We start from the raw sequence: 16,260 nt of genomic DNA on the forward strand, positions 1-16,260 counted from the left end.
AGTTGGCAACCTGATATCTTATGAGTTGGAAACCTGATATCCCCTGAGTTGGCAACGTGATTTCTCATGAGTTGGCAACCTGATTTCTTAGGAGTTGGCAACTTGATTTCTTAGATGTTGGTAAACTTACTTCTATTCATAGCCTAGGACCTTGTGACATAGTGAGACAGCCCAGATACGCCACTGGGTAGCACGAACAATATCCAGTCAGTATTCAACTTCTTGCCATGTTCTCTCCAACATGTCCCCTGTTACTGTTGCAATCGTATCACGTATGCGGGTTCGTAACTCTGTCATGTTATTCACTGGAGTCGCCAACACACGAATTGCCTAGATGCCTGGCGGATGCATTTACTCGGGCTTCTCCGACACCCCTCTCGAATTTCTTCCACCTTTTCCGCCGACACACGATGCCGAGCTCCGCCAGATTGTTTTCGGACACTGCCGGTTGTTAGAAACTTACTAAACCGCAGCCTAATTGATTTAGCATCAGGTGCAACTCCTCCGTGCACTCGTCTCAAATTTCGTTGCAATCACAGATTTTGTCCCAGCATACCACACCACTGTCTGCGCGCGTTGTTGAACAGTCGCCATTTTTATTTATGCGACCGTGGCGCTGCATAGTGAGCAAAAGTACAACTTCAAGTCATGAAAACAAAACTTGAAGATCTGGCCTTTCATTTGGTGTTACAGTTATTTCAAAGTTCATCGTACTTCGTTCACAGTAATTAATTGAAATTAGGGAGATTTGAATGGAACACTCTGTATATTGTTTTATAGACCTTGGACCGAGTATTCAGTCTTGAAAATTTGATATTTGGGGGTGGAGGTTTAATTCCCTTACTATTATTTAATTACTATTCTAATTAAGACCCCCGGTGGAGGCACACAGTAGTTCGGATCCCACTTTAAAAACTGTAGGTCCAGTCCTGATTAGCCTTACTGTGCATAAAGTGGACTTAAAACACCAAATCAACCAATCAAAATCTAATTAAGACCATAATTGCTTCCTTAGTGAGATTGCATTGTTCTCAAGAAGGGCAACTTAACATCTGTAGGATCTGGATTCAGCACAAAAAAAAAAAAAATGACCCCATTATTTCCAGTTTCAGGCAGCCTATCACCAGACTAATATAATATATAAGGAATGAAGTTTGAATGAGGTTCTTGCTCTACTTTTAGGTTCATTTGATGCTGAGATATGCTAATCGGCATTGGACCTACATTGTGAAATGGGATCTGAACCACTGTGCAATATGCTGCTACTGGAGATGGAGCCCAGAATTTCTTAATTATAAAGTGACAGTGTTACTGCTGTACAATTGGACAGACCCATCACCACTTTGGAAAATATAGGGGGAGTACTTGTAGCTTGATTAAGAGGAATATTTTTTATGCAATAAAATAATTTATATTGCACACAGTGAATGATATGATAGTGTACCTAGTATTTTTAATATAGTATTTTCCATACTTGTTTTACATTCATGCTAATTTTAATGTTATTTTTGTCATATTTATGTCATAATTTCTCATTATATTATTTATTGTATCTATCATGAAGATATTATGATCAGTGAATAATTCAGGGGGATCTCCTCTGGAAATTAGAAAGTCTCCCCCCAAAACCTGATAGAACATTTGGACAATAGCTAAGAAATTTGGCAACGATGTGTGCCTTTCCTTTCTTTCATTCACTTTAATTTAATGTAGAACATACTTTTGTTGAATTTTTCATAATATTAAGCACTGCTTCCATCTTGTTTGAAATTAAAGATCAAAATAATGAATGAATTTAAATTATTATCCATTTTGATAACTGCTATGAGAAATATAGAATAAAATTCATTCATTCCTTCTTTTGACCATGTCAAACAAAAAGCTGTCGACTTTGGCCAATGTTCGTGTCCCTTGTAGCAAACAATATAGGGAAAAAATCAATTTCAATGAAACACAGCAATGGACACAAGTAGAGGGGCAGGGTAATGTAATCTTCTATTGTTGCAACAAATTTCAAATTCTTGCAACTATTTTAACGGTTAGTCCAGGCAAGGGCTCGTGCCTTATTTTCCTGCAGGTTCACCGAAGTCATATGACACATATTCAGTTTCCGCAAATAGACTTTCTTCGCCAAACAAAAGGATTCGGGGGGGGGGGGGCTTAAAATATTGGTACATAATTTTTTCATCTTTGAGAATTAGGTTTCATAGTAGACGTGCGTGAATAAATTTAGGTCTGCTTAAACTAACAATAAAGTGTGCCTCTATGAAATAAATTTGGAGCTTTATTGGAAAATCAAGGATATCTCAGGATTTGTTCCAGGGATGGGAAGCAAGATCATTTTTTTTACAGGGGAGACAAACGAGGCACATTTTCCCCGGTAATAGTGTTTTTCTCTCAAGAAACACTCCTGCAGTCCCTGCAACGTCTTTATAATAATTATCGTAAATTACTGTGACTGAAATGAAATTATTTGTGTGTAATAAATAGTTTTAGGTTGACATTAATTTTCCAGGTGGGTGTGTCCCCTTTTCCCCTTCCAGACATCCATGCCTGCAATTAAAAAAACTACTAATTACAATGGTTGCTAGTGATACTGAATTATGTGGTGTATCTTCAGTTGCATATCCTCATTCTTTGAAGAAGGAGTGTATTATTTCTGACACATCATCAAGTCATCCAGAATCAAGTGTTAAATGTAAGTTTAAGCACCAGCAAAAATTGCAGTGTAGGTACACTGATCACAATCAGAGTGGGATTTTTGCAAACTACATGCTATAATATTATTTTATTGATTCTCATAATCTCATTCTTAAAACAATAGTTTATTACACCTAATTTACACTCAATTTAATTTAATTACATATCAAAGGTAAGGAGAAATTTAAAAATGTTAGTAGTGTTTTATAATATTATAATGTGATGTCTATGACATGCTCCTCCCATGCAGTTTTATATCACTCCCCCCACCCTGAAGGAAATAGGCTGGATTCAACACTGATTACAATCATATTTTTGTGCAATACAACATATATATATAATTGCTAAACAATTAATAAGGATAATGATGCTGAGGTTTACTTACCATAAACTGCATAGCCCTTTCAGCAGCTGCTTTATCTTCGGGAGCAGATGTTTTAGGTTCAAACCACCAAACATTTAAAACAATTGAAACTAATCCTGAAAGAGGAAGAAGTGTGAAGCTGCTATAATTGGAAATGAATAATTTGTACATTTATTATTAAACCTTAACTACTACGTATGGATCATTTCTGAGACCACACTGAGTTTTTCTTTTACTGCATTTCTCACACCCTTTCCACCACATGTGGACCCTTCTCCAAACCTTTTGAGGTGCTGGCTATATTCTGTCAAGGCCACGTGGTTTTGCCTTTGTTTGTTCAAATCTTATTGAATTCCATTTTCGGCAAGCAGTCTGACAGACGTACTGTAGTTGTTAATGTGTTTTTGTTATGTTGTGCTTCCAATGCCTAATTTTTAATTTCAGCAAAACATTACATATTACTTTGAACTCCTGACCTTCTGACAACATAAACATGTAGAAATTGTAACAAATTTGAATTTCAAAATAAATAAAGAAGCCATTGTTGCAATTTTTGACTGATTTTCTATCTCTTTGCATAAATTACATTACATTTCTTAACCAAACATCTTCTATAACGATGTCAAGTCATGTGAAATGCATCAGAAAGTGAAAATAGCGAAACAGCTAGTTTACAGTTCAATATCAAAACAGGGGTCTGACAGTCCATAGTATGTAAGAGTTAAAAATTTTGTTCCAACAAACTAATCATATACATTTCAAATAGGGTTGGAAAGTTGCACTTGTAGATGGAAATAACTGCCCAAAGCAACTTTATGTAAGATGTTTTCTAAACACATTCAAACAATTTATATAAATAAAAAAAATATAAACAATAACAGTTTGAATTCCCTCTCTCATCCAGCTGTTAAATGGTAAAGTTATGTGAAGAGTATTGTAGGAAAAAGTAGAAATTTTATTATTTTATGAAGATTAACACCTGACTTGTGTTCATTGGTTTATCTCATACCTTTATACTTTAGTGGAATGTTTTATTTCACTCTAGGTATGACCCTCTCCAATTGCATAGTGATAAGATTGTCACCTTGCAATCAAAGGGTCCCAGGTTCGATACTCAGGGTGGTTTGTGTCCCACTTCAAACTGTAGATGCAGTTTTGATTAGCCCATCTGTGCATAAAGTGAATTTGAAACAAATTTTAAATTCAGATGGGTTGTCTTGAACTTTGAGTGTCTTGAAATAGAGAAAGAAATTGTTATTATTATTTTTTTTTAGAATTTTCAAATTCAGATGGACACATCTTGCAAATTTTACTTGAAATTATTTTCCATGAATAGGTGATAGGCACATTTGAAGGGTCAGAAGAAAAAAACAGTCAATTTTCTGTCATAAACAAGGTAGTGGTGTCATTTCCTACATGTTCTTACTATTCTAGACTTTACAATATCAAAGTATATGTTTTTTGAACCTTTTCATTTACATGTTTAGTAAGATTTTGCAACAAAATTTTTTTCTGAGTTTGACAAGCATTGACTTACCTGTTTTTTTCCCTCTGACCCTTCATATGTCCTCTGCAGAATTTAGAATTCTGTGTTCTGTAATGAAAGCTCTGATAGATACCTCCATTTTGAACTATATTTTTTTAAAGAAAGAATTCCATAATATTCTACAATAATAAAAATAAATAATAACCTGTGGCTCAACAGCCCTTGAAGGGCCTAGGCCTATCTTCCGACTGCCAGTCTCCCTTCCACAATCCTACCTAGAGGTGTGGAGATCTTCAACTGGTAATGGAGTGACATGGGGTCAGCATGTCGAACCCCCAGCCATTATAGGAGATTCCCGAGACTGGGTTACGCTACTCACTCGTAGCTCTCCAATTTAATCACGATGGTGGGTTGCCACCAGTCCTATACACAGGCCGAAAACCCAGAGACTGAACCCAGGCCGAGTCGAACCCATGTCGTCCCACAGTTGGAGTCCAAAGCACAGCAAGTTAGAGGAGGAGGATAATATTCTACAATACTGGTACAGAAAACTCTCATACTTTAGGATTAGAAATTGTGGTTTGTTCTGATACTTTGGAACATAACCATGTTGCAAAAACTAGTAGCTTAATGCATTTCTCTTGAAATTCTAGCATTTTTGTATGTCACATGTCCACTGAGGAACTCAAGATGGCAGACTTGATGCTATTGCAATCAAGTACTATATAAACTTATTAATTTCACATTAACAATGGCACCCACCTTTTTGTGTTTTTCTAAACATCTTGTCATATGCACGGTATGCAAGAGCATGTGCTTTAATCATTTCATGTCCTGCTTTATAATCCAAAATTCCAGACCTATTGTAGCCTGGTGCAAGCATTCCTTCTCCATAGCCGAAAAGTGAATAAATATTAGCTTCATTTATTGTAGTCCAGTATTTTACCTAAGGAACAACCGAATTTCATAAAAAGTCAAACACCATTAAAAAAAAATACTTGGAAGAAATTATTCATATTCTTTGATCGTGATAAGTGTATAAACTATAAAATGAAATTAAACAAGAGAGAAAATTAACCATTGAATAAAGCCTTTTTAATTTTTAAGTTAATTAGTGTACCATATTTAAAATAATTTACATTTGTCCTTCCTTTGGCAAGGTACGTCATTTTTTTCCCTAATCTTTTGAATATTTATGCAACAATTAAACATATTTCATAGAACAAAATTGCTGTAAGGAGAGCAAAAGAACAAAAATATTATATTTACTCTAGGGCTGAGGTAATACACTTACCAATTCTCACTGATACTAATACTTGTAACAATTAAATGTTGTTTTCAGAATATTTATAAATATTAATACACAAGTATTTTATTGCAATTATAACATATCTTGTGGGTTGATGAATTTGAAGAGTTTCATGAATTCATCTACAAGAGTCAAATTGAAAATGTAATCAATAGTTCCAACATTGGATGCCATCTCACATGTTATATCTGTTATGTCACTTGAGTGTAATTTTTAGTTTAATTTTATGATGTTATAAGTCTTACCTTTATATTATCTCACAATATTTCATTTAATCTTTTAATCCATTACAGAACACATATATTCATTTTACATTGTAACCTGAAATGTTTTACTGGTGTTACTTTTATATAATAGACTGTATCGCTAATACGAGTACACTCCTTCCAGCGTAAAACTTTAATAGGTTAAGGTATCACTTCCTTGTATCAACTCACTATATTATATTATTGTATTTCATTGTATTACTATATTGTAATGTGAACACAAATTGACATGTCCAATATCACAGCATGCAAATGCAAACATGTGATTCATGGATGAAATAAATGTAATCTAATTTATCGATGTGTCAAGAGTGTTGCTTCAAAAGATTCAAATAATTACATAATAGATAATTGGAATATTAAAATAACTAGCATTTAAATGTGAGATTCTATTGCCACACAATGTTGGTGCAATATTAGAGAAGAATTATGCATTTTGCATAATTTACAGAATAATTAGATTTCACCCAAATATCACATGACATTTTGCAGACTGTGTGAAATAACCAGTAAAGGTAATTAAATTGGAATTAATGATTTCTTGTAATGACACATTGGTAGCAATATGTCCTAATTTAATTTAATACAATATTTAAGCATTAAACTTCACATATCTAAATGTGTTCTAAAAGTAGTATAGCAACATATTCTGATGTACTGATGGCCACGGCAATAATTGTTTTGTGGAGTGTGCATGATGGGCAGTGACAATACAGAAGGGGATATGGGGGTATTGATATTGGATAATCCCTCTGACCACCAGTCAACATCCTTACTACTCTACACACAGTAAAGACAAGTAAATTATGTGATCATCAGGGGTAACACCAGGGCTGTGTGAAGGGGTGCTTGCACACCTCTTCATTTTCTTCCCCACACCTTCCCCAAAACCTATTTTCAACCGAAAACATTTATTAATTTTATAGTGTCATTTTATGTCATGACCTGACTTATTAAAACCACATTGTCACATTGAGTTTAGAATTTTAGGTATTGAAGTGAGACTGCTATTATTATATACTACAGTCAAGCCATTGTTCCTAATCTGAAAGAGAAAAGACACATTTGCTTTCCTGCAATTGTGGTAGTCTCTACAAAGAACAGCTGGTTTGTCTTTCACTAGCATTGTTGTTAGGAATTGTTTCTTTTTTTTTGTTTATTTACATGGTTCTGTATTAGTGGCAGTTTTATGTGGCCTCCCACAAGTAAAATATTAGTAACAGCAAATAAATTATCAAGAATACAGTACTATAATATATATGCCATGGAAAATGCCACAGGGGTGGACAGATGTACAATAGTTAGTTAGCCCCTGCACCTCCCCCCCCCCCCTGTGTGCACACAGTTATAAGGTTGTATAGTTGAAGTATTTGCCACTTTATCTGAATAGGAGTGTAAAAGAAATTAACTTTTGCCCCAAATACCCAGGGCTTATACAGGGTGTACACGATGAACCTCCGGGTTTTCGACGCAATGTTAAAAATCAGAAAATAAAGTTATGAAAATCCAGCCTTTTCTATTTGATGCCATATACGCTCAAGTTTGTGTGTTTTTTTTTAGTTCGTGTGTGTCATGCTTGGCAGCGCTGCCGTCACTTTTGTGAAAGTGGTGTCTTCTCAAGAGAAAGCACACACTTTCAGGCAAGGTGGCCCTATCCTCTGGCCACCATATAGCCCAGATATCACTCCTCTGGACTTCTTCCTCTGGGGGTATGTTAAGGATGCAGTTTACTCAAGGAAGGTGCCAGACATTAATGCTTGCATGACCGAATTGTTGCTGCCATTGATACCATTCCTGACGAAGTGCTGCAACTCACGTTGGTGCAAAGTGCAAAACCAGCTGGACATTTTTCGTGTCACTGAATTTGCACACATAGAAGTGTGGTAAATTTTTGTAAGAAACTTTTTGAGTTGCTCTTTGTAATAAAATTACCAAAAAATGTGCAGGTGTGTTCGTTTTAATTTCCCATCATTTTCTAAATCCTGGAGGTTCTTCGTGTACACCCTGTACATTATTGTGGTAGCTTCTGGAGACTAAATCAGGATATGAATCTCATAAATAACTGGAAGAGGAAATTGGAAAAAAATGATTTTACTTCAATGCAATAGCGGAGACAGGATTCATTCTTTGAGACGAATATGTAGTGCATGATATTTTGTATCTTTCACTTGATATTTCTTTTGAATAAGCAAATAAGTCACACATATACAAAGCTGATATTCAAAAAATAGTGTTTTGGTGAATTGTTTAAAGGATAGTAAACACTCCTCGTTGGACTTGGAGGTGGGTGATGCTTTAACCCACAGAGCCATCCCCTTGGCTGCGCCAGTTCGAAAATTCAACGGAAACATTGCTCACATTCGCCTACTAATACTAATAGTGACAAATATATCAAGTAAACTTACCATTTCAGTTTTGAGGGTTGTACTGGATCTCTAAATTGTTCATTTTAAATACCAAACTTAAAACTAATATTAGTAGTAAAAGTCCATGAGTTATGAAGTTTGACTATTTATTGCATGGCTTTAGGACTGGATTGACAACTGTAAACAATTTACCCTCTATAAGTTTATGACAAAATGCATAAGTGTTGTTTTTTTTCTATCGATGGCTATCTGTAAGTAAATTAATTCAGCATTTCAAAGAGGTCTTACATGTCAAGTCGCCCGGGGCTCCTCTGACTGAGCCAGTTCATCCCTGCTTATTAATGCAGACTCACCTTACTCACCTTAGTTTGAATTGTGTCATTGTTGACCCACATTTGCTTCATAAATATTTTTTTATAAACCACAGTATCTGTTGAATTTTGGGGATTATTAAAAACTTCAAGAGCACAAATAGAGCATTGTGGGCCTCCTACAGAGGATGTCATTTTTAATTGCTGAGTTGTTCAAAGGTACCAAAGTGGTATCACATATTTGTTGACTCTTTGTACTATATACTACAAACATATATAAAATTTTAAAAAAATAAGTTCCAACTGGGTTTCTCTCATGCATACTGGACCCTACAAATTATGAATGAAATGCTCTGTTTTATTTTTTAAAAAACATAGCATGATACATGCAGTTAACTATGTATATTATATATAACCGTGTGTAATTATGCAAATTAATCATAGAAAGAAAAAAATATGTGGCAATATTTACCCTATCTCCAAACAGTCGAAAGCAGAGAATTGCATATTCTCTGAAGAGATATGCTGTTTTTTCACTGAGCCATCCTCCAATATCTTCAATAGGTTGAGGAAGATCAAAATGTAAAATTGTTACCTGAAATATATATACTTGTATAATTGTGTACGTGCAAATTAATGTTTGATCTTTAATAGAATGCACTCTTTTTGTTTGCATTGTAAAGCTGTCTTACATTACTCATTAATCAATTTCAAAACATTTGTTGTAAGGTTAAAAATTAAAATTCTACATTGGAGACACTTACAATACCCTCAGATTTGTCACACACAGGAGATGCATTATACAGACAATTTCATACAGGTAAAACTGGGGGAAGTGAAAAATCAAGCAATATCAAGGTTTTCTCAGTAGCTCAGTTGGTGTAGAATGCACTACACAGATATAATCAGGCCATTACCAAAGGGGGCAGGGGGCCATGCCCCCTCCCTTTGAGCCATGAAAAATTTTAATTTGATTGTAAAATTATGTTGATGGTTTTTCAAATTTTGCATGAATTTCGATTTTGTCCTTGCACAAATGAATAGGTTGTTTCTGGAGAGAGGCAGGCTCTAGAAGTCTGCACTCTGCAATATTGGGCTTTTTTAGTTCTATAACCATTGATGCAAGGCTATCAGATGTTCCGAATTAGTCGGGACAGTCCATTCCTTTTTTAATCCATGTCCCGACTTGCTATAAGGGAAGAAAGACTCTTGCACCACTACAGACATTGTACTGGTTATGTAAGACTTTCTGTAGAATACTGTGTACATTTTTAAAATTGTCTGAACTTTTTGTCAGTCAAAAACAGTTGTTTGATGACATTCGACAAATATTAAATGGTTTCTTCTATTACAGTGTCACTAATGTTTCACATAATTAGAATAAAGGGCAATTTTCTGTACGCTGTACGTTATGGAAGAAAGGTTCCTCAATGACTGCAATACAAAACCAACTATATAAGGGCAGTTAGCTCTCCACCCACATCTCAAGGCCTGTGACCCTTTTTGCCACTACTGAGCAGAAATATAAAAACTTTGTTTTCTTTCTCCAACTTCAGGGGTTTTCTGCAACTGATGTCCATTCTGCCACTCAATGGCTTAGGGTTAATTAATATTATGTAAATAGAAGAATCCACTTGACAGCAGAATCGTTGCTAGATATTTGGGGTAAAAAATTGTCTGAAGTACTTTTAACATGTAGAAGAATTTCTACAGCATATCTATAACTACTTTCTCTGTCTCCCCCATGTACATAATCAATTGGACACAATATATATATATCAACATGTATGAAACCTTAATTAATCTGATATGCATCCCATATATGTAATCTAGTGGATGTAATATATATTTGAAACTCAATTATGCTGATCTATATCCCAAATGTGTAATGAAGGGTATGTAATATATATTTGTAACTCAATTATGCTGATCTGCATCCCATATATGTAATCTAGTAGATGTAATATACATTTGTAACTCAAGTATGCTGATCTACATCCCAAATATGTTATCAAGGGTATGTAATATATATTTGTAACCATAACTGCTATATGCCATGTATGTAATCAAACCGATATGTAATAATATATACTTGTAACTTTAATTATAGTGCATCCCAAATAAGTAATCAAGTGGATGTATTTGTACTGAAATCATGCTAATGTTATATGTAACAAATGACGTTCTCTATACTGCTGCAGACAGAAATATCTACAATGTAGTCAACAAAACAAGAATAAATTACAATTACAATTATATATATTGTTATTTGTCAAGAAATTAAGTACATTATTATTTACTAAATTCTGTCAATTGGAATTTGTTTTATTGCAACTTTTCTTCTTTTCTACCTGTAATTGTCTTGAACATAAATACACAGTGGTGTGACCATACAACAGATAACTTTCACAGTGTGCAGAGGACATCAAGGCCAAAAAATTTGGTGCTACGAGCTGTTGAAAATGGCATTTTCTATCCCACATGTATGCATCCCCATTTAATAGCTTATTGGTTGCCACTGGCATTTATTTTTACTGTCGAATAAGATTCTACTTTTTGTTTTGGAAGAGTAAAATATAGCATTCTGATCACTGAAATAAATTCCAATTTGTTGTTATGAGCTTGCAATGAACATTCAGCACTGGTAATTTCATGCAGGAGAATGATTAAAGATGTGTAAAAATTTGTATATTTAATAATTCTACATAATAATGGAACACAAAGAGGAGCAACTAAGAATAATACTTACAAATGGAGTTAAATTATTATCCAGTAAGAGACCTATAAGTTGATTATAATAATTAACCCCTGCTGCATTAACATGGTTGGTTCTGCCTGTTGGAAGAATTCTTGACCATGAAATGGACATTCTGTAAATTTGAACCTAAGAAAAAAAAGGAACATATAATATTATGTGGACAGGAAAAATATAATAATCAGGGTTTGAAACTGGGCTTCAGTCTTTCTGCACCATTTAGTCATAGAAGCACAAAGGATAAAAGCTAAAAATTTAGTTGCCACAATATTTTATCCAATAGCAATAAAGAAAATTATATATTTTTGCTCTTTCTTAAAATCATACAAGCTCAATCTGAACTTATCAAAAATAATGCTTAATTTTGCAAAAGTTGAATTCAAGAATAAAGCATTCTTGTATTCCCTTATTCATGCATTCACCTAATTGTCAGTCTTTCTCATCATCACATTTAATCTAGAGGCAGAAAGGGAACACACAAAAAGTAAAAATACATTGAAGTATGATGCAAATTGCTTGTGTATATAACTATAATGCAAATTGCCAATTATCAGACTTGCATCGATATTCTACATCCATGCATCAAAATGAACAAAGCAAAATGTGCAAATGCACCATCACGTTAGTAAACATAAGAATTGTGTAGTCACCAAAAGTCTATTTTCTGGATCCCTTGGATATGAACTGAAATAACTTGGGAGGACTAAGATAGGCCACGAACAAAAATTGGTCACTTTTTGAATTTTGCAATTATCAATTTACAACGATGATAACTAATGTGTCAATACACAACAAGGTGCTGATAAGTCTTTACCTTTACCTAGAAGAAACGAAATTTGGAAAATGGTGTTGAGGATATTATTGAACATATCCTCCATAGAGACTAACAGGTGTCACCTTTCTTTGAACTTTTGAGGATGTTCTAAAAAGATGTCTTTGGTTGCTCTTTAAACCATATTTACAGCCTGGATGGCCTCAGTAATGGTGTCAAAGTAAGTCCCCTTCACATGTTTTTTTTTTCTAGATTTGGGAAGATTGGCTAATCTGAAGGTGCTAAATCTGGGGAAAGCGCATTGGGCCAACTGGAGTTTTTATGTGGGAATGGTTTGGTTTATGTTGATTGGCAAATTGAAGTTGGTCTTATGTTGGACCAACACTAGTCCAACCATGGAAAAGTGAGTAAAAAAAATCAGTTTTATAAACTGCTTTCTTATGTTAAGACAACTTTCAAAAATAAATTGTGTGATAGTGTTTCATACTGAACATTTCAGTCACAGTGCATACAGATAATATAATATTTTGTTAATGAAAGTAGAAGCTATTCATAGCATGAAGTCACTCATCAGTCCTTTGTCAGCTGCCATGGATGAAAAATATTTCTGTGTTGGGAATTGCTTATGGTTTGTCTGTTTAGTTATAGCAGAACAAGAACATTCTTACAAATATTCTTGTGAAAGTTGTTCATTATCGATCTAAATATAAAATAAAAAATGCTTTGTGCAGACTAAATTCTCTGAAATGTATAAAAATAAATAGACTCTAGAAAGTGTTTTGTGGTACCATTTGAACATACTTTGTAAACAATGATACCATACCAATGGGAAAGTGTTGTATAAATTATCAATTATACAAATAAATTAAACTAGAGTTTATATTTGGCCTTGCAATAAATTATATACATGTATCACAATACAAACCTATACAGTATATACTTTAGCTTTCAGTATGTTAGCCCAATGTAGAAACTACCCATTGGGCCAACATCACAATTGCCCAATGGTATGTTCTTACATTTGGCCAAACATTTTTAGTACATTTGGCCAAGTATTGAGCCAATGACTTTTGGTTAGTTGGGCTAGGATTTTGAACCCCTAGTCAGCCAATTTCTCCCATTGTGACAGTGTCCAGTGCTGTGATGTGTTGTCCTGGAGGAAGAAGACTTGTTTGGACAACTTCCTGTGATGTGCTGATACTTGTTTCTGCTTCAGCTGATCGAAAAGTGACTTGAATTATTCACTTGTTATACTGGAGCCCTTCTCGAGGTAGTCAACTACACTATCCTTGTCCCAGAAGACTGTTGCACGAACCTTGGCAACTGACTTCTGGACCCTGTACTTCTTTGGATATGGTGAACCACTGTGCTTTCACGCACGACTGTTCTTTTGTCTCAGGATTGCAAATAGGACCAATTCTCATCGACCATCATGAATTGGGCCACAAAGCTATCACCATTCCACTGAAACTTTTGAAGAACTGCTTTGGATGGAATGGCATGAGCATGATTTGGTCTGCATTGAGAAGTTTCAAGATCCACTTTGCTCAAACTTCATGTCAAGGTGGTCATGAAAAATTACACCAAATCTTCCATGACAGATATTCTCAGCTATGTGCTTGGCAGACATTCTTCTATTCTCTAAAATCATTTCATGCACAGTGTCAACTGTTCCTTGCACAATTATGATTGGAGGCCTCCACGGACATGACTCATTGTCTGTGCTGAAATGCCTGGTCCGAAACTGGGCAACCCAGTTGGGGCTGTGGTACCCCAATGCTTGTGCCACATTCTCATGAATTTGACTTGTGGATTTTCCTTGTAAGAAGAAATGCTTGATCACTGCCCTGCTGACATTTCCACTGAAGCTTTCCTGAATTGCTGACAGAATCTGTTCACACTGTCAAAACACAAAGAGATAATTACGTTAGAATGCTCAAGGATGAAGGTCCATTACAACCTACAATTTTGTTCATATCAAAACCGAAGAAGACACAATGGCTCGCTAAAGACTTATCAGCACCTCGTCATAGTTAATTTACATAGACCAACACATAATTACCCCTAACTTTTTCAGGTTTGATACGTCTTCTCCATATTTGTGATAAGAATCACATGCTACATCTCCAGTGCTTCCATCTACAATAGGACTTGGGCTTTGATGAACAAATTTATCCCATATATTCATTCCCTTTCCTGAAAAGAAAACTTGGCTTTTATTGTACAATCACACTTCATTTCTTTTGATATGCACAAGGAAAGTGATCAGAAATAGTGTATTTTCCTGTAGGAAATATATAACGTGAGAATGAAGTAAAAATATAAGTAAGGTATTCTTTCACACTGACAAGCTACAAATGATACATGACACTTGAAAACAAAATGATACAACCTTTCATATGAGCAGGTTGGAAGTAAAACTTGATAACCCACAAAAAGTATGAAACCAAGAAAAACACGGCTGATACCGGTAGTTTGTCCATTACATTAATGTGGCTTATGGGTTACTCAGATTTTCCCCTGTGCTTCTGACCACCACTGACTGAAGAAACTTCATTCACTATTGTACAACAACTGAAGACTGTTCAGGACTTGCATCTAATGTTAACTCAATTTTGAACAGAGTGTGGGTTATCAAGTTCTACTTCCAAGCTGCTCACATGAAAGGTTAGGTGGTAAAGCAGCCCTAGGCTGAACCTCACTGAGTAGAAAATAAAAAGACTATTCTATTCTATAAGGCCACCATGATAGCGTCATACCAATGTTGCATATATTCTAGTTGATTAATCCATTTTCAAATAACACGTAACAAGTGTCCCTAGACACTTAAGTCTAAACCCCCTATGACCCTGAACTTAAAAAAGTAAAAAAAAAAGTAATAAGTGCTCCCCAGTGTTTCGTACCATGCCAAGAAGGCGTATAGGGGGTGTGGATTTAGGGCCCCATACTTTCTTGATCACGGTCGAAGGTGGGGGGTGATGTGATCAGCAGCACACCCTTGGCCGCCTTTACCCCACAGAGCTTCCTCCAGGTATCCCCTTTATATGACGCTGCGTGGGCCCGGACCCGCTTGAACAGGTGGGAAAAAATCGCGGTTCTCCCCTACGGGTCTCTCGCAGTAGTCAGACCCTGAACTTAGGATATGTAAATTTGTTTAATATTTGCAAACATCTGCAGTAACTTCCAATAAAATTAATCATGTAACAGTTATTTGCTGAATTTTCCTGTTAGAAGAAAACAGTGATCATCCATGTACAGTGGCGGCGATTAGTGGGGGGGCAAGGGGGGCAGTTGCCTTCCACATTTTGCCACTTTTACCCCCGAAATATGCTAAACCTTATTTACCAAGGGAAAGTAAACTATCCTTACCCCCCTTCTGTGTAGCATGATGGACCAAGGGGAGGTTCTGACCACCATAACCTCCTCCTCCTTCGGTTCGCCCATGGATGGAACTGATGAAGCGATATTAAAAAAGAAACACACATACACAGGCCAGAACTGGAACCTTGGATCCTGGTAAGTTGATCGCTCAACGCGCTTGCGACAAGCGGCGAAACTAGGAGAACTATGATGACTGTTTTCCAGTGATCAGAACGCTACATTTTATAAGTAGCTTCGCTACAACTACAGCTACTCTTCCAAAATGTAGCTTCGCTACAGCTACAACTACATTTACCAAAAAGTAGCTCGCTACGCTACTCCTGTTCGCTACTCGCTACTTCGCTACTTTTGCGCTACTTCTGTATTAAAAACTTAAACAACTACATGGCTATTCAAAAGAAGCCCTAGTATGATAGTTGTACGTACTGAAAAATAGATTCTGTTATTTATTACCATGATTCCCTTCATTCTATAATTTTTATAGCAGTGTTACTTCAGTTACATATTTTTAATAAAGTGTTTGAGAATAAAGTACCTTGTAAGTGGCATA

General features: G+C 35.4%; 1 protein-coding gene across 1 annotated transcript in view; it reads right to left on the reverse strand.

Annotated features, from left to right (window-relative positions):
- LOC145990137 (cytosolic beta-glucosidase-like) overlaps positions 1–16,260 on the reverse strand; it is a 64,950-nt gene that overhangs the window by 19,414 nt on the left and 29,276 nt on the right. Inside the window, exons 2-6 of the mRNA XM_083125800.1 lie at positions 14,392–14,525; positions 11,552–11,686; positions 9,275–9,397; positions 5,313–5,496; positions 3,086–3,180 (exon numbers count right to left, since the gene is read on the reverse strand). Coding sequence (XP_082981926.1) covers positions 3,086–3,180; positions 5,313–5,496; positions 9,275–9,397; positions 11,552–11,686; positions 14,392–14,517 — 663 coding nt within the window. The 5' untranslated portion in view covers positions 14,518–14,525. The remainder of the gene's footprint in view (positions 1–3,085; positions 3,181–5,312; positions 5,497–9,274; positions 9,398–11,551; positions 11,687–14,391; positions 14,526–16,260) is intronic.

Source organism: Lepisma saccharinum, chromosome 7 (genome assembly GCF_977018435.1).
Source record: "Lepisma saccharinum chromosome 7, izLepSacc3.1, whole genome shotgun sequence".
Taxonomy (NCBI): domain Eukaryota; kingdom Metazoa; phylum Arthropoda; class Insecta; order Zygentoma; family Lepismatidae; genus Lepisma; species Lepisma saccharinum.